Source organism: Mirounga angustirostris, unplaced genomic scaffold, assembly GCF_029215605.1.
Source record: "Mirounga angustirostris isolate CCGP_5_RB_7025 unplaced genomic scaffold, mMirAng1.0.hap1 SCAF_13, whole genome shotgun sequence".
NCBI classification, from domain to species: domain Eukaryota; kingdom Metazoa; phylum Chordata; class Mammalia; order Carnivora; family Phocidae; genus Mirounga; species Mirounga angustirostris.
Window position 1 is genome coordinate 62,108,389 of NW_026991721.1, and position 21,953 is coordinate 62,130,341.

At 40.8% G+C, this 21,953-nt stretch overlaps 1 protein-coding gene across 1 annotated transcript; it reads left to right on the forward strand.

Moving 5' to 3' along the window:
* The first annotated feature begins 1,747 nt into the window (after positions 1 to 1,747).
* Positions 1,748 to 19,535, forward strand: WEE1 (WEE1 G2 checkpoint kinase). Its single transcript, XM_045894165.3, has 11 exons — positions 1,748 to 2,671; positions 4,110 to 4,315; positions 5,017 to 5,080; positions 5,282 to 5,454; positions 5,942 to 6,063; positions 10,320 to 10,466; positions 13,168 to 13,263; positions 13,351 to 13,436; positions 14,268 to 14,438; positions 14,534 to 14,679; positions 15,604 to 19,535. Exons 1-11 carry the CDS (start codon positions 2,096 to 2,098, stop codon positions 15,755 to 15,757), a joined length of 1,941 nt encoding a protein of 646 aa, XP_045750121.1. The 5' UTR covers positions 1,748 to 2,095; the 3' UTR covers positions 15,758 to 19,535.
* The last annotated feature ends 2,418 nt before the right edge of the window (positions 19,536 to 21,953 follow it).

Sequence of the window (21,953 nt, forward strand, 5' to 3'; positions counted from 1 at the left end):
CCTTTTCTCAAGTTATTTTTATTTACACTCACATGAAATTGAGAAAATCAACTCAATGTGGCCAACTATGCATATCAAAGAATTATATTTGCCATCAGGAGCGGAGAGGTGGTGTTGGAGGAAGAGTGCTAAAAACCATTCCTTGGCTTTGGCCACCAGGAACTAGAGAATGCCTCTCCTTGAAACATACAAAAGGGTAGAATTCCTGTCTTGCAAGAGCTTAACACTGGATTTGGATTAACATGCAAGAAAGACACATATATCAGCAAATGTCTGGAGAAGACAGCTGTTTACCCTTCACTGCATCTTCAGTTATATGATCTCAGGGAATTTCCCATGTGGTAAGTGTTAAAATGTGGTTCCATTATTAAAAATCCAGCTTGAGTTTAGCCTTTGAAAAGTGTTAGAACAACATATATGGCAAAGTGTTAATATTCATAGAGCGCTACAATAAGAAAAATACAATAGAAAAATATAAGTGGCCACTGGCACATGAAAATTGTCCGACGATATGTATCAAAACAACAAAATTACATTAACAAACATTAAATATCCACTTACGTCCAGAATTCATGAGCGGTGTACTCTAACCCAATGCTAATGAGAATGTAAATTGTTTTTTTTCTGGAGGTCAGTTTGGCAGTTTATATTCTTTGACCCAGTAATTCTCACTTCTAGGAATCTCTTTAAAAAAAAAAAACACCCCAAACCCTCAAACAACACAGGGAAAAAACACGAGAAGTTAGAATATTCATCACGGGGTTATTTACAACTGAAAAATTACAAGAAACTTGTCTGTGCGACGATAAAGGGCAGATAAAATCGCTATTTGACGGAGCACTGGAGGAATTTTTTTCTCAATTTGCGTTTAAAGTTTGCAGTGAGCTATGCCAATCTCTTTTGCCAACGCTTGCCCACGTGCTGGCAAACAAATATAAACACCGCGGCTGCGTGGTGGGCACTTGGGTTTCGTGCTGGGGCCGATTGTGGTGCTGCTGCTGTTTACTCTGGACAAGTCGGGGGCGGGGGGAGGGGACTGCAAAGGGGCCACGGCCTAGGCGAAGCTCACCTCGCAGGGGGCACACCCGACCCTAACAGCCACCCTGGGGGGAAACTGAGGCTCCAGAGGCCTTCCCCAAGGCCGGTGTCCCCGCCGCGAGTTCTCGTGTGTTGGCCTTGCTGATTTCGGGGTCCACCCTAAGCAACCCGCTCACATCGCAAAGCTCCTGAGGCCCGAGTCACCATTTCCGGCTCAAACCTCTACGGGAGAACGTGACTGCCCACAGCCACGCCCACAACGCCCCAGTGGCCCGCACCAAAGGGACGCGGGACCGGAGGCCGCACTCCCGGGGCTGAGCCCGAGGGCCACGGTGGTTCCCCGCTCGCTCCGACCGGGAGAGGACCAGAAGTGTTCCCCAGCCCCCACCTCAGACCCCAGGGCGCCTGAGGGACCGCGAGCAAGTCGCTTCCAGGCTGGCGTTCGGCTGGGCGCAGCCGAGCCCGGCCCCCCTCGCCCCTCCCAGAAGGCCGCCTCGGCTCTCCCGCCCGGCCCCGACCGGGCGGCGCCCGGCTCGGCTCCCAGAAGTCCGGCTCCCTCATAGGCCCGCGGCGCCGCGCCCGCCCAAGCCTGGCTGCGGAGGGCGGGGGGGTGGGGGGCGGAGCCAGCGGGTTCGCGCCAAAATCGCGTAGTTGATCCCTCCCCCGCGGGCTACGTCGCGCCCTCCTTTTTTTTCAAACCCGGGGCTGGGCGGGGATTGGTGGGTCGGGCACTCACGTGGTTAACGGTCGCGGGAAGCCGCGGAGCCCGAACCTGCGGGTGGACCTGCGGAGACCCCAGCCTCGGTGCCTACGCCGCCCCGCCTCTGCTGGACAGTCCACGCCGCCGCCGCCGCCGCCACCGCCGCCCGCAGCCCCGAGCGCTCCAGAGCCGCAGCCCGCCACCGCGCAGGTCCGCCGCCGCGGCGACCAGGCGCGCCCAGTCGCACGTGGCGGACCCGCCCCCTGGGCCGTCCGCGTCCTGGACTCCGCGGGCTCCGGCTCTCCGGTCCTCGGCCTCGGCCCCGGCCCCGGCCCCGGCCCCGGCCCCAGGGGCGCGATGAGCTTCCTGAGCCGGCAGCAGCCGCCGCCGCCCCGCCGTCCTGGGGCTTCCTGCACTTTGAGGCAGAAGCTGATCTTCTCGCCCTGCAGCGACTGTGAGGAGGAGGAGGAGGAGGAAGAGGAGGAGGGCAGTGGCCACAGCACGGGAGAGGACTCGGCCTTTCAAGAGCCCGACTCGCCGCTGCCGCCTGCGCGTAGCCCCACAGAGCCCGGGCCCGAGCGCCGCCGCTCGCCCGGCCCGGCCCCCGGCAGCCCCGGGGAGCTGGAGGAGGACATGTTGCTGCGGGGCGCCTGTCCCAGCGCCGACGTGCAGGGCGGCGGGGCCGAGGGCGACTCGTGGGAGGAGGAGGGTTTCGGCTCCTCGTCGCCGGTGAAGTCGCCGGCAGCCGCCTACTTCCTGGGCAGCTCGTTCTCGCCGGTGCGCTGCGGCGGCGCGGGGGACGCGTCCCCGCGCCGCTGCGGGGCGCGCCGGGCTAGCGAGGGCCCCTGCTCGCCGCTGCCGGATCACCCCGGCACCCCGCCGCACAAGACCTTCCGCAAGCTGCGGCTCTTCGACACGCCGCACACGCCCAAGGTGAGAGGACGCGGGGCCCGGGCGCCCCGAGCCCGCGCCCGCCCAGCCTTTTAAAAAGGCCGCGGCGCCGGGAGCCGAGCGCGGCGCTGCCCGGGTTCGGTTACATAACCGCCCGGCCGCACCCCCACTCGTTCCCCGGAGCCGCAACAAAAAGTTGGCAGCCCCTCTTTTTGGCCCTGCCCAGAAGTTGTCCGTTAAGATTATGTAACTGAACAATGGGCCTCTTCTGGAACTTCTTCATCTTTCAAAGGGGCTGATCGGCGCCGTCCAGGTGGCTGGTGATTTCACGCCCGTCGAGTCGGGACCTTCCCGACCGTGTCAGCCCGGAGTGTGGCACTGATAACGTGGTTTGGAAGGATGCTTGGAGTGGGCTGGCCCGGCCACCTGACACTCCTGAGCCCTGCAGCCATATGGTGCCTTTTAAACGCAGTGATGGGCCCTGTAATTTGGGCGGCGCACGCAGGAGTTCGGTTAAAAAAAAAAACTTCATGTGCTTATCGTTTCGTGTCATATGGCCTTAAGGGGTTAAGTTTGAGGTATGGAGGGGGACTGCGCTTCGACTTGGGAGAAAAGGCTGGCCTTCCAAGCGTTTCCAGTCTTAAACACTCCTTAACTCAGCTACTGTCCGTACATGCTATTTATTGGGTAAGCGTTTGTTTACACCCTTGGGTTTGCAGTGCCCATGTGTGGTCAGCCTAAGTGTAACGATTAGGGACATCCAACGGTTAAAAGCCAGCATTGGTGGGGTTTCTTGGACCCTTGTGCTTTCATATTGCTGATAACAGATCACAGTGAAGGAGGTGTTCAGCACCTGTTTGTTGAGAAGCAAGTGAGTACGCAGATTACTACTTCTGGAACGTTAGATGTAGCCAGATTTTAAAAACAGACCCGTCACGAAATTGAGACAAGTATCGCGTTTATAAAACTAATACAGAAAATGCACCTTTTTGGGTCCCTTTCAGTGCCATTGGTCGTAAACCTCACGAAGAAGTGTTTTTTGAGCGTTACTGTTTATTAGGGACTTGCCCAAGGCATGATCCCTCTGGAAGTGAGGGGAGGAGTCCGCCGGAGGTGGTTTTCAAAGCCCTATTTGGATGGGGGGAAGGGAGCTTTTATGGGGCTCCCTGACTGCTTTCTATTTTTAGATGGAATGAAAGGTTTTTGTTAACTTCTGGACTCCAGAATAAACTTAATTTTAGTCTGCATTCCTACTCTTTTTAGGGTCAGAGACCTATTTTATGTGGCTTTTTCAGAAAAGGTGGTTGGTATCCACTTTTCAGACTGCTATAGTTAACCACTGTTTTTGCTGGAGATGTGACAGAGGCTTGTGTGTTGCTTTGATCTACACTATCAGACCTGTGAAAGGCTTGTTGAAGGTTGGGTTGATAAGGCTGTCTATAGGACCTGGATACTAAAAATTTTATTTTTCCTGTCCTAGAGTTTGCTCTCCAAAGCTCGAGGAATTGATTCCAGCTCTGTTAAACTCCGAGGTGGTTCTCTATTCATGGATACAGAAAAATCAGGAAAAAGGGAATTTGACATGCGACAGACTCCTCAAGTGAATATTAATCCTTTTACCCCAGATTCTGTGTTACTTCATTCCTCAGGACAATGTCGTAGAAGAAAGCGAACACATTGGAATGAGTAAGTTATTTAGTACTCCACAGTTTGGTCCCCAACCACTCAAGATTGGTTTGTGGTACTTATCAAAATTTAATTTCATCTGAATGACATAGAAGTTTATGCTCTGAAATTTTTCTGTTGCTAGCACCCACTTCCCAGGAGAGGTAGGTGGAAAGTAATCAGCTGTAGAAAAGTAGTGGTGTGAAAAAGGAAGGAATAAAAAGCCTAGATAGCTTGTAGGAAATCTGCTGGTGTCAAAAATGAGGCAGGCAGAGAGAGTTGATTTAGAAAGACTTTAATTTTGATATGTGTGGTGGTGTTGGCTTGTAGTTAATAAGCATATTTCAGCAGGGACAGCATTTTCATCAGCTGAGCTGTATCTCGTGATTATATAATTGCTTTCTTACCTGTTTTTTTTTAAGATTTTATTTATTTTTGTGTGGCACGAGAGAGATCACACAAGCACAAGCGGGGAGAGGGGCAGAAGGAGAATCAGACTCCCTCCCCACTGAGCAGGGAGCTGGACACGGGACTGAATCCCAGGACCTTGGGATCATGACTCAAGCTGAAGGCAGATGTTTAACTGAGCCACCCAGGCGCCCTTTCTTGTCTGTTTATTCATTAAAATGCAATTTCACTGTACACCTATCAGATAAAGTTTTGGATCTCTAGTTGATGTGTCTGTCAGATCTGTTGATGGAAAAATACATAATATTTTTCAGTTCTTGTGGTGAAGACATGGAAGCCAGTGATTATGAGTTCGAAGATGAAACAAGACCTGCTAAAGTAAATAGCTTTTCATTTTCTTTTTATTGTTTCTGAAATTTCATTTTCTACTTCTTAACAAGTTACCATATATACATGTTAAATATCCATTAAAACATAAGATAAAATGATTTTTAAATTTCACACATAGTGCTAGCATCATAGCAAAAAATCATTTTCATATCTTTGTATTATGTATATGGATACACTTTTTTATTACAGAGAATTACAATTACTGAAAGCAATATGAAGTCACGGTATACAACAGAATTTCATGAGCTAGAGAAAATTGGCTCTGGAGAATTTGGTTCTGTGTTTAAGTGTGTGAAGAGGCTGGATGGATGCATTTATGCCATTAAGCGATCAAAAAAGCCATTGGCTGGCTCTGTCGATGAGTATGTATTAAAAATTTTGTCTTTTGCTCTTTTATTCCCTATGGTGTTGCAAGCATTAAGGTTTTACATAATCAAGCACTGAAATTCTCTCACTTTTGAGAAGCTATAATAATTTAATCAGATCCTTTTCATTTTGTGCCATTAATTCTTACTGGATTTGGTAAAGTTATGAGTAGTCTGATTTTGGGACCTAACTTAAATTTCTTTTTTTGGTAGCATCCATGAATTCACAGTAAAATGGAGTTTCATTTTTCCCAAGTCCTAGGGCCAGCAAGGTTCCTTCTTTGTAACTAACATTCTTCTTTAATGGAAGCCTTTAGAAAAATCTGGTACAGAGTCTTAACTCCCTTTTTCTTAAGCAAGTTATCCTTCAGCATAATGATAGATAAAGAAGTCAAGTTTCTCTTATGAAGTTTCACATAAATTAGTTCAAGTTAGGCTTGGATAAAAATGATTTACCATTCTGTCAATGTCAAATCTCTCCTAGGCAGAACGCTTTGAGGGAAGTATATGCTCATGCAGTGCTTGGACAGCATTCTCATGTAGTTCGATATTTCTCTGCATGGGCAGAAGATGATCATATGCTTATACAGAATGAATATTGTAATGGTGAGTAATATGTTGGTTCTCTTACAAACTTTTGAGCTCAAAAAAATGAACACTGAGGAAATAGTTTTTATCTGAAATCCTGCTGTAATTCTATGTCTCTTTTATCTCTTACATAAATACAAAGAGAGTATATCTCTTATAAATTCAAGAAGCTTAACATGAGTTTTAAGTTCATTGCTTACCTGGATATTAAGTAAAGATTGAAAACCTTGTCCCTTTTACTTCAATAGTAGAATTGTGCATGGTAGTGTGCCTATTAGTCAAACTGATCATGCAAGGACAGTGGTCTTGCCATATATATATTTTGGTATCCCTAGCACGCAGCATAGTGTATGTGGGGTATGGTAGTTCATAATGTAGGTTCAATGCATCTAGCCTTCCCTTTCCATTTCATTTTTTATGCTGTTAAAACTGATACTGGTTACTCATAAAGTGACAGTGACTCTCCATTGTTCTAACTTCAGCTGTTTGTTCAAAGTATTCTATAATCTTGCCCCCATTCCCATTTTTCCAACCTAGTTTACCACTGGAATCCACTCACACTTTTCTATTAAGTTATGCTTTTAGTTCTCTAGCTGTGCCTCTCTCCCTCCTTTCTCCCCAAAACCAACAAAACAAGCATGTGTAGAGGTTCAACTTCGGACCTCTGGAGAGCTTTCAATTTCAAAAAGTCCCTCAAGGACCAACTTGGTTCCCCCCTTCTTCATTAAACCTTTATCAAAACCCTGGTCTCAATTCTGATTCTTATAAATACCTGTTATTAAATAGGTAAATCTTTATATATGCTGGGTTTCCATTTCTGTATATCTTCGGTGAATATTAGAGAATTTAGAATTTAGTGAGCAGTTGGGAGGTGATAGCAAGGATTTGTTTGTTACTTGTTTTTTTTGATTCTCATTTTTTCTTTCAACAAGACCAGCCTTCTCATAGCTTGTGAATAAATAAGTGGTGTAGGTAGTGGGTTCAGGTTTTCAGTATTTAAAAACTGAACAAAAAAGAAGTAAAAGATCCATTTCTCACACCTACTTTTTTTTGAGTTGTCATTATATTAATCTCTATACTTGAAAGAACTAAGTGCTCAGTATACAGCATTGCTGCTAATTTGTTTCACACGTCTCTTGAAATGTTTCTATTCATATCAGAATATTTATGTAGCTATCTCTCCTGACCTTGTGGACTAATCTGTTTCTTCTGTTTCTTAACCTTCATTTTTCAGTTACTGCACTTAATACAGGACAATATATATATATATTTTTTAGATTTTATTTATTTATTTGACACAGAGAGAGACAGCAAGAGAGGAAACACTAGCCGGGGGAGTGGGAGAGGGAGAAGCAGGCTTCCCACGGAGCAGGGAGCCTGATGCAGGGCTCGATCCCAGGACCCTGGGACCATGACCTGAGCCAAAGGCAGACGCCCAACGACTGAGGCACCCCAATATAGGACAGTTTGACCATGTCTTTTCCACTCAATGTTTGCTAAATGCCATCTTCCAGTTTCTTTCTCCCTTTCACCTTGTTGATGTGGTTGGTCCTCTTAACAGGTATTTCAGTAGCACTTCAGGGATCACACATTTGTAACGATCAACCAAATAAATATGTGGTTGTATAATTCAGATGATTTTGAGAAAACTTTGGGCCTGGGGGGATAGGGAGGAGTGAGTTGACTTGCTACCCTCTCATTATAAAGACCTTGTCCTAAAAAACAAAACAAAACCCTGTCTTGTAATACAGTTAGATTATAAAATAATATTTTGAAACAGTTTATTATCTTGGAACAGTATAAAACACTTAAAGAATATAGAGATTTTTTTTTTGTTTAAAGATTTTATTTATTTGATAGAGAGAGACACAGGGAGAGAGGGAACACAAGCAGGGGGAGTGGGAGAAGGAGAAGCAGGCTTCCCGCTGAGCAGGGAGCCCGATGCAGGGCTCAATCCCAGGACCCTGGGACTAATGACGTGAGCCGAAGGCAGACGCTTAACGACTGAGCCACCCAGGCGCCCCAAGAATATACAGATCTTTAAAGAATAAATAGACCTGTGTGAAACAGGGTTGCCTCTTAGAATAGTTGTCTGTTCTGTTAGATGAAATGAGGCTATCTAGATACATTCGTGAGCTCTTCTATTTCCTTTTCCACCATTCTTCTCTCCAGATGAAGCTTTGAATGTCCTAATAATAGGCCTGATCTTCACATCCTTTTCCACAGTTTCACAGGGAAATGATTCTGTTATTTCATTTATACATGGTGATTAACTGATGTCCTTTATCGTGACTAAGTTTCCTTATTATCTCAAACCAGTCATTTGCATTTTAAGCCTTTTGTCTTGGTTTGGTGATAGATTGAAATTTTTACTCCTGGTAAACAAGTGTGGGAAAATGTTGATGCATAGGGGAAGAGAACATGAAATATCAGATGAGTGTCTTGCTCTTCTCACTTCTGTTTGCCTTTCAGCAGTGAAATAGAAGGAACTGGCCTAGCTATAGTTGATAGATCCACTAAAATGCTTATTAAACTTGGACTAGGCCTTCAAGCCCATTTATTGACCTCCCTTCTAGAGCCCTCTTTTTCTTGCAGTTCAAGATTTGTACAAGTATGGAGAACATACTTAAGTCTAAAATATTGAGATGTGTGATTTATATTTATTTTTAAAACACATTGGACATTTTGCTACCTAGTCTTATTCAAATTGTAGGACTTCCTTTCCTGACTAATATATATCAATATACCTTCCTGATTTTATTACTCTGGCTCTGATTTCATTATTCCTAACTAAGCTTTAAACAGAAGTGGTTTGTTTTGGTTTTTGATTTTTGTTTTGTTTTACATAACTCCTCTTTTCCTGAGATAATAAGTTATAAACTTTTACAGTGTTTTAAATAAAACTTATGAAGTATAAACTTACAAAGTTTTTTAAAGTATAAACAAATGAGCTGGTTGCTTTGACTGCTCCTATAAAAGCAGGTTTTATTCTCATTCAGAACAAAAGTAGTATAAGTTAAAACTACTAAAACACTGGTTTTTACCTATAAAATTTATAGACTGCTGTCGAGGGTGTGGGAAAAGTTATTCTCAGACATTAATGATGGGAGTATAAATTGGTACAGCCTTCTCTATGGGGAACTCTGTGTGTGTGTGTGTGTGTGTGTGTATGTAAGTGTAAGTAAAATGGCCCCAGATTTGTCTTGTGTGTGTGTGTGTGTGTAAGTGTAAGTAAAATGGCCCCAGATTCACATAAGGCACATGCTAGCAGAGTTTAAGTACCAGCCATTTTGAAATCAGAAAGCAAATACACTGTTACTTCTTTTATGTGAATTTTCACAGGCAATGAAGGTTTGGCACTGATGGTGTGAATACCAACCCTAAGCTGTTTTGTAGAAGGATAAATAGAGAAATGTCCCTCTCAGCTATAAAAATATATTCTATATATAAGTTAGTATTTCACACACGTACTAGAGTCACATATTAGTACTGTTCTATGACTGAACATATTCTTTATTTTTTAAAAAACGATTTTATTTATTTGAGTGTGTGCATGAGCATGAGGGCAGGGTGCCGAGAGGAACAGAGTGAGAGGGACAAGCAGACCCCGCACTGAGTGCTAGCCCAAGGGAGGGCTCGATTCCGCGACCCCAAGATCATGAGCTGAGCCAAAACCAAGAGTCAGACTCTGAATCAAGTGTCACCCAGGCGCCCCTGTATAACCCTTTAAACCAGCAATTTGTTTCTATGAGATATGTTAAATGCATGTGAAATGACCAATGTACAAAGTTATCCTTAGACTATAGTATATAGTAGCAAAGGCTTGGAAATTAAAATGTTCATCAATTAGGAGATTGGTTAATGCATCACCATTCAATTATACAATGGAATTCTGTAGAGACACGAGAGAACAAGGTAGTCTTTGTATGTTAGTAAAGACTAATCTTCAAGATAATGAAAAATATGTTATCGTTTGTATGAAAAGGAGTTGAAAAAATATATAAGAAACCAGTAACATTGGTTTATTCTGGGGAAAAAGAACCAGGTGGGATGCTGGGGTATATGGATGAACCAGACTTTATATTTTGTACCCATGTGAGTATATTATTTATTGAAAGAGTAAATAAACTTTAGATTTCACAAGCAGGAAAAAGAGAATAGGTCGTACAAAATGCTACTTTCTTTGTTGAGTTTGTGGCCACAAACTCAAGATGGAGGGAAAAGAAATAAGATCTCACGAAGAGGAAATTGCTAATTTTTCCCATGCTTGTTAGGTGGAAGTTTAGCTGATGCCATAAGTGAAAACTATAGAAGCATGAGTTACTTCACAGAAGCAGAGTTGAAGGATCTCCTTTTGCAAGTTGGCCGGGGCTTGAGGTATATTCATTCAATGTCTTTGGTTCATATGGATATAAAGCCTAGTAAGTATTACAAATTCTCTGACCTGTGTTCTTTAGTGTTATAGAGAATAAATGATTTCATTAAAACATCTTACTCTGTTTTTTCATTGTTAATTTTAAAAGACCTTTGAGCCACATATTTATATTGTCTTATGATTTCCATTTACCTCTTGTTATTCCAAAATATTTGAGACAATTCATTTTTATTAAAAGTTGGAAAAATTTGCTGCATCTTATGGAAACCACATAGTCATGAAGTAGGACTCTGATGGGGAGACTAAGAACCTGTTGTTTAAAGCCCCTCTCTTCTACTAGGTTATAGAATCATAATTACAAAATAATGCTGGTCCTGCTAACAGGGTGGTTAGAATAAAATGAGATATGTGAACACGTTTTTGGAAACATAAGTGCCATGTAACATGTGGTATTTCTAGCCTATATACCATGAAGGTGTTACCGCATTATTCAGAAAACAAATGGCACATGCAGTATGACTACCTTTTTTTTTTTTTAATATATATTTTTAAGATTTTTATTTGTCAGAGAGAACACAAGCAGGGGGAGCAGCAGAGGGAGAAGCAGGCTCCCTGCTGAGCAAGGAGCCCGATGTGGGGCTCAATCCCAGGACTCTGGGGTCATGATCTGAGCTGAAGGCAGATGCTTAACCCACTGAGCCACCGAGGTGCCCCGCAGTATGATTATCTTGCATTAAAAAAGGGTGCCAGTGAATGCTGCAGTAACATCTTAGTGCACATCCCTCTCATTTTATTAAAATAACCTCATAATGTACACACTATTTTAAAACTTTTTGTAAGTCAACTCTACCTTTTTTTTTTTTTGGTAGATTTTATTTATTTATTTATTTATTTATTTGAGAGAGAGAAACAGCATGAGAGGGGAGAGGGTCAAAGGGAGAAGCGGGCTCCCCGTTGAGCTGGGAGCCCAATGTGGGATTCAATCCCAGCACTCTGGGATCATGACTTGAGCTGAAGGCAGTCGCATGACCAACTGAGCCACCCAGGAGCCCCCTACCTTTTTGTTTTAGTACATTTTCATCTATTCTAATAGCTAGATCATTTTAAAATTTTTCCCAGGTAACCAAGTTCTTTTGGTTTACTTGTCCAAACTAGTATCCATTTTCAGGACCATGCATCCCATTTACTTCTATTCTTTTTTTTTTTCCCTTCAGGTTTTACCCTTCCTCTACCTTAAAAAAAATAATACTAATATGGACTTTGTCTTGTCCTTTCTTCTGGATTTGACTGGTTGCTCCCTTGCATCATTTATCTTACTCCTTTTTCCCCTGTGTTTCCTATAAATTGGAAGTTAAAACTAACAGGTTGATGAATTCAAGTGTGAATTTTAGGCTAGGTGTTTCTAAGTTGAATTTAATGAAGGTTTGTTTTTTTGTCTATGGAAATGTGTGATTCATGAGAATTTAAATCATTTTACACAACTTACTTGAATCTTATAAGTTATGTGAAGAATTTATCTGTATGTTAATAACTCACTAAAATTTTTATTTTCCAAAAGGGGAAAAATAATATTTGGGCTGATGGCAGTAAATAGGAATTAGTAAGGTTTGCCTGTACTCATTCATATCTTGTTTTAAGTGTCAGACAAACATAGTAGACCCTTATAAGTACAAAAGTTGAAAATATTAAGGCATATGAAGTTTTAAAATTTCAATTTTTTTTTTAAAGATTTTTATTTATTTATTTGACAGAGACACAGCGAGAGAGGGAACACAGCAGGGGGAGTGGGAGAGGGAGAAGCAGGCCTCCCGTGGAGCAGGGAGCCCGATGCGGGGCTCGATCCCAGGACCCTGGGATCACGACCCGAGCCGAAGGCAGACGCTTAACGAGTGAGCCTCCCAGGGGCCCTAAAATTTCAAATTTATAAATAACATAGAAAAATAAATTATCCTGGGGCGCCTGGGTGGCTCAGTCGTTAAGCGTCTGCCTTCGGCTCGGGTCGTGATCCCAGGGTCCTGGGATCGAGCCCCGCATCGGGCTCCCTGCTCCACGGGAGGCCTGCTTCTCCCTCTCCCACTCCCCCTGCTGTGTTCCCTCTCTCGCTGTGTCTCTCTCTGTCGAATAAATAAAATCTTTTAAAAAAAAAAATTATCCTATAAATAAAGTGAAATTGGAAAGATGACTTAATTGAATGTAACATTTATAAACTCAGTATTACATTGGTAAAACTATTAAAATGAAATCTCTCACTGAAACTTAACATTAATCAGGAACTTACCTGAATTTGAAGAAGAAAAGTATGTGTACAGCAGAGATGAACCACAAAGCCACATTGGGATGTAGATACAGCCAAACTCAAAAGTTACATTACTTGTACTTTTCATACCAGCCCATAGTATTAGCTTAAAATTTATGATTTAGAAGCACCACAGATTACTACATTATTGCCTTTTTTGTATTGTTTCTATATAGTTAAAACCAGAGATCACTGTGTAGATGACAAGGGTCTAATGAAGTGGTTTCCAAGTGTTCAAAGATCAGTATTAGTCCAGAAAATACGTTCCTTAGAAAATACAACCCCATTTCCTGTCCCCTGAGATTCTTACTCTCATTTGGTTTGGGGGTAGAACATATGAAAATCTATACATTTGAAAGCTTTTGGGATGATTCTGATGTACGGCCTTGTTTATGAATTTTTGTTACACCATTAATTGTTAGTGCAGCTGACAAAAATAACTGTTTGACAGGTAATATTTTCATATCTCGAACCTCAATCCCAAATGCTGCCTCTGAAGAAGGAGATGAAGATGACTGGGCATCCAACAAAGTTATGTTTAAAATAGGTAAGAAAGAAAGATAACCAGCTTATTGCCTTAAAATAAAGTAGGAGGCTGTTTAACTCTTGACTCTATTTTTTTCAATACTTACAGGTGATCTTGGACATGTAACAAGAATCTCTAGTCCACAAGTTGAAGAGGGTGATAGCCGTTTTCTTGCAAATGAAGTTTTGCAGGAGGTAGTTTTTTTCCTTTAATAATGCAATTTGCTTTATAACAATGCAAACATATTAAAATTTTAAGCTAATAACTAGTAAAATAAAGAAAGCCTAAACCATCAGCTGGGGATATTTAATCTAGGAAAGTTGAGTAAAGGTAAAGATTTACAGTATTACAATGATGGAGCTATAAAAGAAATTCTCATAAACTACTGATGGAACTGTAAAATGGCATAGCCTTTTAGGAGATCAACGTTTGTATCTATCAACGTTTTAAAATCCTGTACCCTTTGACCCAGAATTTCCATTTCTAGGAAATTCTTGCCTACAGAAATGTTCATATACAAATAAATTGAGAATAATATAAATGTTTAGCAATAGAGGAACGATTAAATAAATTACAGCATATAGTTAATAGTACTGTTTGAAAAAATGTGTCCCAAAAAAAGTGTGACAAAATATTTTTTTGATAAGAGTTTAGAATGAAAGTAGAACAAATAAATTGCGCGATCCCATTGTTCTTTTTATATGTGTACATGTATTTGTAACTTGTCAATGTATGCATGTTTCCTGTATGCATATGAATGCCCCAGGATGGGAGTTATTCTGAGAGTTGAAATGGACTAGTGAAAAAGAGAAGGCATTTACTTTTAGAAATGTATTTACCACTCCCCTCCCAGAGTATATATGTATTTGTGATTTTAAAAAGCTCCTCAAATTTAACTTCGTCTCTGAATAGGTTTTAAAGGTTAAATGTAGCATTGGATATTTTAATCTAGTCTTATTTCTCACCTGTCATCACTTATTTTGGCCATTTTTATAGTCCCTTAAAATTTTTTTTAAATTTTACAGAACTATACCCATCTACCAAAAGCGGATATTTTTGCCCTTGCCCTCACGGTGGTATGTGCTGCTGGTGCTGAACCTCTTCCCAGAAATGGAGACCAATGGCATGAAATCAGACAGGGTAGATTACCCCGGATTCCCCAAGTGCTTTCCCAAGAGTTTACAGAGTTGCTAAAAGTGAGCATTTTTTGTATATAAGCACTTTTTATTGACATGGTTTTATATTTTATTAAATTGCATGTCTTTATCTTAATTTCATTTCTCCTTCTAAGGTTATGATTCATCCAGATCCAGAGAGAAGACCTTCAGCAATGGCACTGGTAAAGCATTCAGTATTGCTGTCTGCTTCTAGAAAAAGTGCAGAACAATTACGGATAGAATTGAATGCTGAAAAATTCAAAAATTCACTTTTGCAGAAGTAAGTGAGAGTTTTTTGGAATGTTTTGTTTTAACTTTCTTATTTTCATTCTTAAATTTTAATGAGCGATGATTTAGGTTTTTTGTCAGTGAAGGCTGTAGTGGTTTGGTATGTTATACAGTTAAAATTTGGGGATTTCTGCCTTTAATTAGTTATTTGTGACCTATTACTTGGTATTGTTCCCTAAACTTTTAAATTATGGACTTAAAAATGTTTAAGACCAGCATATATTTGCAAGTGGTGATAATCCCCAATCCCTAAATTGTAGCAAAAGCTAAGTGAGCCTGTACAGGCTTTTCTTTCCCCTTAAACTCTCACCATAAATTAACAGTTTCCTTCATTCTGTTTATTTTTTATGGAAGGATTAAATTAACATCAATTACGTTGGTAAATGTGTCTCCTATTTTGTCTGAATGACCTTTGACATTTCAGAAAATTGATTGGAATGATAATTCTAATTTATTTGCTTTATTGCTGATTTTAATCTAATAAAACTGACTTGAAATACAAAAGGTTTATTTGCCACTAGTTTGATAGCCATCGTAGTTCAGACAAGTAGGAAGTAGAAGTTTCCTTTTGTCTTTATTATGTAAAGATATTTTCACAATACGAATTAGAGTTCTGTTTGAAATTATTTTGTATTACAACTCAAAGTCATTACTAGCATCTTTATTATTTGGGTCCAAGTGTATATGATGTTTTAATTGTGAGAGCACAAAATAAAATCATTTCATAAATTGAAGTTGTTTGAGCACAAGCTAAAGTTTCATACTGTAATTTTTTTTCCTCAGTTGTATTTTAGAAAAATGATGGCATGCTAAGATCTCCCAGCTGATAACATAGTTTGTGTTTGGCCTCTTAGGATCCCTTCCTAGGATTAATACAATAGGTGAAAAGTCTTGTTTCCTATTTTTATGTTCTTAGAGAACTCAAGAAAGCTCAGATGGCAAAAGCTGCAGCTGAGGAAAGAGCACTCTTCACTGATCGGATGACCACTAGGTCCACCACCCAGAGTAATAGAACATCTCGACTTATTGGAAAGAAAATGAACCGCTCTGTCAGCCTTACCATATACTGAACTACTCATTTCCCACCTCCCCCAAAAAACTGTGACAAGAGGAAGCTAGGTTGAAATCACTGCTAGAATCCAGCTTGCAATTACTTTCTCAATCGGTGTCAGTAGTTTTACTGAAAGACCTTTTAGGACTTCTGTTTGTGAATTACAGTTGAAAGCTGTATTTTGACCAGTGCTATATCAGGCTTGCATCTAGTGTTACTAGTCTGTCTCCTGTAGGCCGTCAGTCACTGCTGAGGGTACACCGGACTTTCTAGGGTTAACCACTGTGGTGGTGTGCTGCTTATAGTTTGCTGTTGCATCGTAATAAAAGGTGTCTTTCCTTGTAGTGACCTGTAAAAGGGACTCAAGGGCTTTGTTGCAAACATATTCTCCCTTTGAAAAGGGAAATGCTAAGAGACTCAGTACTACTCAGCCTTCAATGTACCTGTGTGTCAATCTTACATTTCTTTTTTTTAAATTGTGAATTATACTTGTATATCCAACTGGGAGCACTTTGTAGGCATTGCATGAACCATGGAATGATAATTCTGTGGAAGTATTGCCTTGTGAATTTGCTGCTATTCTAGTTTTGTCTTTGCTGTAAAATTGTAGCATTAAACAATCATTGTTGTTAATAGGCTTTTTTGGAAAACAATTATGTGAAATATATAGCTGCTCTTGATGACAAGCAGCTATTTGCCTTTTTTCTTTGAACTTTGAAGCTAGTGCATTGGAGTAATGCACCTTTTTTTTCCCCCTTTTGGATTGCTGTATTAATGTAGTATAATTGTTACTGGTTTTGTAATTTTTCCTGGTAATGCCCTTCCCTGACTCTTTTTTAAAATGTTCCCTCCCTCTACCCAAGTTTTGTACTTGATTGTATTGTTAGTCTGTTTTTAAATGTTTTGCCCGGTTTCTCTTCAATATTTGTGTATATAAACTAATCTTGGTGATAGTGTACATAGCTGTTTGAAATGCCAGAATGACTTCTGACTATTCCAAGCTTTTCACAAAATATATTTTATCAATGATAAGCCATTTGACTAATAATACTGGCTAACCAGACATTGCAAAAAACAAAAACACAGAATTTGTCTATTGTTTGCTTTCCTATTAATTTTGGTTTACAGCATGTTTGCACTTGTCTGTTTGACTTGTGTTTTATTAACATTGATTGGCATATTAAAAGTCACTCTGAGCTTACCTTAATTGTCTAAATCTTTGTGATGCCTGTTTTCTACCATTTTATCTCTAGTATCACTACATTTTAACATTTAGAGTATAATGTATATAAAGTACTAAAAGGGCACATTTTTCAATAGAATATGAAACAGTATTTAATGATGAGCTTTAGGCTACAGCAGTTACATTTTGTAATTGGAGAAAAATTTGTCCATCAACCATAAATGTTTTTTGTCACTATAAGTATTTAATATTTGTACATCACATTGCATATTATGCATTTAATCTGCTAGAAATGTAAGATAATGTAGTTTAAAATGGCTTTAGATTATTAAGTGGATATAATGACTCAACTTTCTAACTTAAGCTGAGTCACACAAGAGCTTTAAAGTGAGGTTGTAACAACTAGGCTGGATTTCTTAAGAGTCGAGAGTGCAAATTTAAGTGATTAAACAATGCTAATTCTATGTGACATCTTTTTCTGATATAGATTAGAACCAGAGTAAGCAGCAAAGGCCTTAGAGCTTAAAAATGAACGTTCCCCACCCCCCAATCTCCCAAAAAACCAAAAAGGATTTTGCAAGATCCTTGTGCTTTTTGATCATGGGTACATAATTCCTGTTGATTAGGGTCTGTATCTTCCCACTATAAACATTTCTAATAAGCTTAATTACTTTAGCTTTTAAACCTATGGCATGTTAAAAAGCACATTCTAGAGGAGTGAGAGGAATTAGTGCAGACAGGTAAATTAGATAAAAAAGCTGATGCGGGGGGCTGAGAGAAAACAAGCTGCAGAGACTGGAGTAGGTAACATTTCAGTAGTCACTGGAGACAAAACTATAAAAAGTATAATTGGTGTACATTAGGGTCACTCAAAGTCATTGAGGTGCATTTTTCTAGTGCACTAGCTTCAAAGAAAAAAATCAGGCATTTTTCAAGTTGATAATTGCAGTAAATTTTTCACATATTGTTTAAGAATATTAGATTAAGTAGGAAAAAAATCTGGTTTTTTAGAAGGAATTCTTAAGCCCATCTAAAAGCTGACAGAGTTGGGCTCATATTCACCACAGGATAATTAGGTTGAATGCCTTCTATGTACTAACCGGTAGACCAAAGACCTGTAAGAAATAGTCTTTGCCCCTCAGTACTCAGGATAAAATAGAGGAGACCCATGTAAACATAAAATGACAATAAAATGTGATTAAGTGCTATGTTGGGGGGATTCTGCAGGTAGAGTGATAGCTCAAAGGACAATTACATAGCTTGCGAAGATGCTGGAGGTAGAGCAGTGAGTAGATCCAGGGAATTACATTTAGACTGATTTCAAAGCCATTGTACTGACTCAGGGTAAGAGTAAAGAGGGCCTGAACTAGGACCCCTGTGGATAGACACAGGAGAATAGGGATTTCATTGGGAGCACTGTACACGGAACAGTTTTTGTTTTTATATAATAGAATGAGAACTTGTTAGCATAACATCAGGAGGATGCTACAAGTGCTAATATGGAAGCATTGAAGGATTTTCCAGAAAAGTTAACTAAAATGCAAGGGCCTGTTACTGTTTGAGACAGAGACCTAAGATTGATAAAACTGCTTTGAAAAGCTGACTTTAGTAAGGAAGAAAAATTTTAAGTATTGACTATGCAGGCAGATAGGAGGAATCATACGTTGCAGTTGACTGCAAAATGAAATTGTTGCCTTACCTTTAACTTGCCATGAATCCAAGGCATCCCACTTTAACTAGGGAGCTAATGTCTTTTGAAGAGCCAGTTCTGAAGCTTTGGTTTTCACTCTGTTCCACAGGTCAAGAAATAATGGCATTTAAAATATTGCTAACAGCTGGATTTGGGTACTGCTTTCAGCTGTCTCCTAATTCTTAAAACAGCAGCATCCTGACATTAGCCTTCTTTCTCCCCAATTCATCTCCACAAAGCATCTCCCTGACTTTAGCCAACAGATCAAATAAGTGATTGCATCCCTAAGGTATTTTTATGTGTGAAATTTTTGAAGGCCAATTAAAGCAATCAACAAGGAGGATGGATCAAAAAAGAATTTTGGATGTGTTTTGGATATTGTGAAAATCGTAAATGAAGCCTGGAACTAGGAATTGGAGGAAACTGCCTCATTCAGTTTTTTGAGGCATTTGTATAACTATGAAAAGCATCACTGAAACTGATTTGACATTGCAGATTGAGTGGATCTAGAAGTGTCTCCTGCAAACCCGGTTGTATTGTTAGAAATTTCTCAGAAGCTCAGCAAGGTAGATTTTTATAAAAATGGAGGAGTAAGACATCATTGAAACTGCCCCTTTCCCAGCACTTAGCTTTTAAAAACTTTGAGAAGCATTCATCTGAACATCATTGAACTTTTTCTTTCTTTGTGGCAGATGACCCTAATTTTCAATGCAGTTCAAAGGTCTCTGGAATAAGGAAAACTATCTATGTATGCTCTAGGAAGATTTACCAGGAAAAGATGGCATGTTCTGTCCAAACTTCATTAAACTAAGAGTCTAAGAAACCTCGGCCAGTCCAGCCCGTGAAGAAAAATACCTCAAGGAACGTTTATATCATAGTTCATATTGTTTAGTTTTATATGGTTAATAAATATTTTGAAGATCATCTTACTTGTTTTGAGTTTTGACATTCTTATGGCATTTAAAATATTGCTAACAGGGGCGCCTGGGTGGCTCAGTTGGTTAAGCGACTGCCTTCGGCTCAGGTCATGATCCTGGAGTCCCGGGATCGAGTCCCGCAGCATCGGGCTCCCTGCTCAGCGGGGAGTCTGCTTCTCCCTCTGATGCTCCCCCCTCTCATGCTCTCTCTGTCTCTATCTCATTCTCTCTCTCAAATAAATAAATAAAATCTTAAAAAAAAAAAAAAAAGACATAGTAGTTTATCTTCTACTTCAGAAGGGACATCTCAACATATCCCAAAACATAATCTCAGAAACTTCATGAAGGTGTCAGATCCTAAGAATTTCTGTGTTTCGGGGCGCCTGGGTGGCTCAGTTGGTTAAGCGACTGCCTTCGGCTCGGGTCATGATCCTGGAGTCCCGGGGTCAAGTCCCACATCGGGCTCCCTGCTCGGCAGGGAGCCTGCTTCTCCCTCTGACCCTCCTCCCTCTCATGCTCTCTGTCTCTCATTCTCTCTCTCAAATAAATAAATAAAATCTTTAAAATAAAAATAAAAATAAAAATAAAATATTGCTAACAATACTTTATATGAAATATGAAATGGGTTTCCAGGCCTGGAATTCCAATTTATGCCTGCCAATGCGTAATGCCAATGGGAAGCACAGGTTTAGTGTACAATGGCTCCATTTTGGATGATTATCCAGAGAGAGGTCCCCTTTTCGCCGATGAGACTATAGAGGCTGAGGTAAGTTAAATAACTTAGGAGCTCAGTTTGGTGAGTAGGAAAGCCAGAATTCCAACTCAGATGTTATGGCAAAGAATCTTGCTTTTTCCAGACACGTTGAAGCTGAGGACAAATACTAGTTAATGGAAAGAGTGCAGGCAACCAAGGAGAGTTAAGAAGGGGCAGTCTGAATATTAGGAAAATTGGGAAGACTAGTGTCGCAGAAATCAAGAGAGAAGTCTGAAAGAGAAATTAAGTGTGACTATATACAGAAAAGTTGAAGAAGTGACTCAAAGCTCCATGAAGGCATCTAGAGTGGAGCTCTTTGGTGAGCAGTCTTAGTGGGGGGAACAAAGGCCAGATTACAGTGAGTTGGGGTAAAAATGGGAGATGAGTGAATAGAGACAGCATGTAAAAATCATTTTCAAGAAACATGGCTGAGGGGCGCCTGGGTGGCTCAGTCGGTTGAGTGTCTGCCTTCAGCTCAGGTCATGATCTCAGGGTCCTGGGATCGAGTCCCGTGTCGGGCTCTCTGCTTGGCTGGGAGTCTGCTTCTCCCTCTCCTGCACCCCTGCTGGTGAGCGCGCGCTCTCTCTCTCTCAAATAAATAAATAATCTTTAAAAAAAAAAAAAAAAGAAACATGGCTGGAAGAGAAGGGCAAGGGAGAAGAGGGCTATAGCTAGAGGGGAATCTGGGTTTTTCTGTTTTCACTACCACTTATTGATCACCTAGTATGTGCTAAGTGTTTTACATACAGAATATAATTTAATCTTCAGAAGGGCTCTGTGAAAAAAATCCCCATTTTACATATGGTATTTGGAGAAGTAAAAGGAATTTCCCACATCATATCACTACAAAGTATCGGGATTCAAACCTGAACTGTTTGCACCACTAGCCGAACTCATAGCAAATCCTCTGAGCCTGGAGCAGAGAAAGGATGAGCGAGGAGGAGAAAAGTTTGTAAGTGTTTAGAGGAATGCAGGAAGTGGGGGAGGGGAACTCCAGTATGATGGCCCCTTTCTGTAGCTGGAATTGAGTCCCGTGACCTGCTGTGCCTGAGGACTGAGCACATGTATGGGAAGAATGCTGACTCACTCCACTGCCTTCTTTCCTTCTGAACGAGGTTTTAGTTAAAAAGTTTTCAGAGTATACTATATAGCTATTTAAAGCAATGTTTTAAGGAGTTATATGACATGGGGAAATGCATGTTATATTAAAGAATCAGGAAGCAAAATTACATATGTGGGATTTTTTTTTTTAATATTTATTTGACACAGAGAGAGACCCAGTGAGAAAGGGAACACAGCAGGGGGTGTGGGAGAGGGAGAAGTAGGCTTCCCGCTGAGCAGGGAGCCTGATGCGGGCCTCAATCCCAGGACCCTGGGATCATGACCCGAGCCAAAAGCAGACATTTAACAATTGAGCCACCCAGATGCCCCTATGAGATTTTTTTTTTAAGCATTAAACAAAACAGAAGGCTAACAATGGCTGTCGTTTGAGTGGTGGAATTATGGGGTATTTCCCACTCCTTTTTCCTTTCCAAACTTTCTATATTTTATTTTATTTTATATTTTTTAAGATTTTGTTTATTTTTACGTAATCTCTACACCCAACGTGGGGCTTGAACTCACAACCCTGAGATCAAGAGTCACATGCTCTTCCTACTGAGCCAGCCTGGT

Excerpts from the sequence above, each read along its gene's own strand:
- WEE1 (XM_045894165.3), top strand. The coding sequence starts at position 2,096 with ATGAGCTTCCTGAGCCGGCAGCAGCCGCCGCCGCCCCGCCGTCCTGGG. Across the intron at positions 5,081-5,281 it reads ATGAAACAAGACCTGCTAAA|AGAATTACAATTACTGAAAG; the intron begins GTAAATAGCTTT and ends TTTTTATTACAG. Across the intron at positions 6,064-10,319 it reads ACAGAATGAATATTGTAATG|GTGGAAGTTTAGCTGATGCC; the intron begins GTGAGTAATATG and ends CATGCTTGTTAG.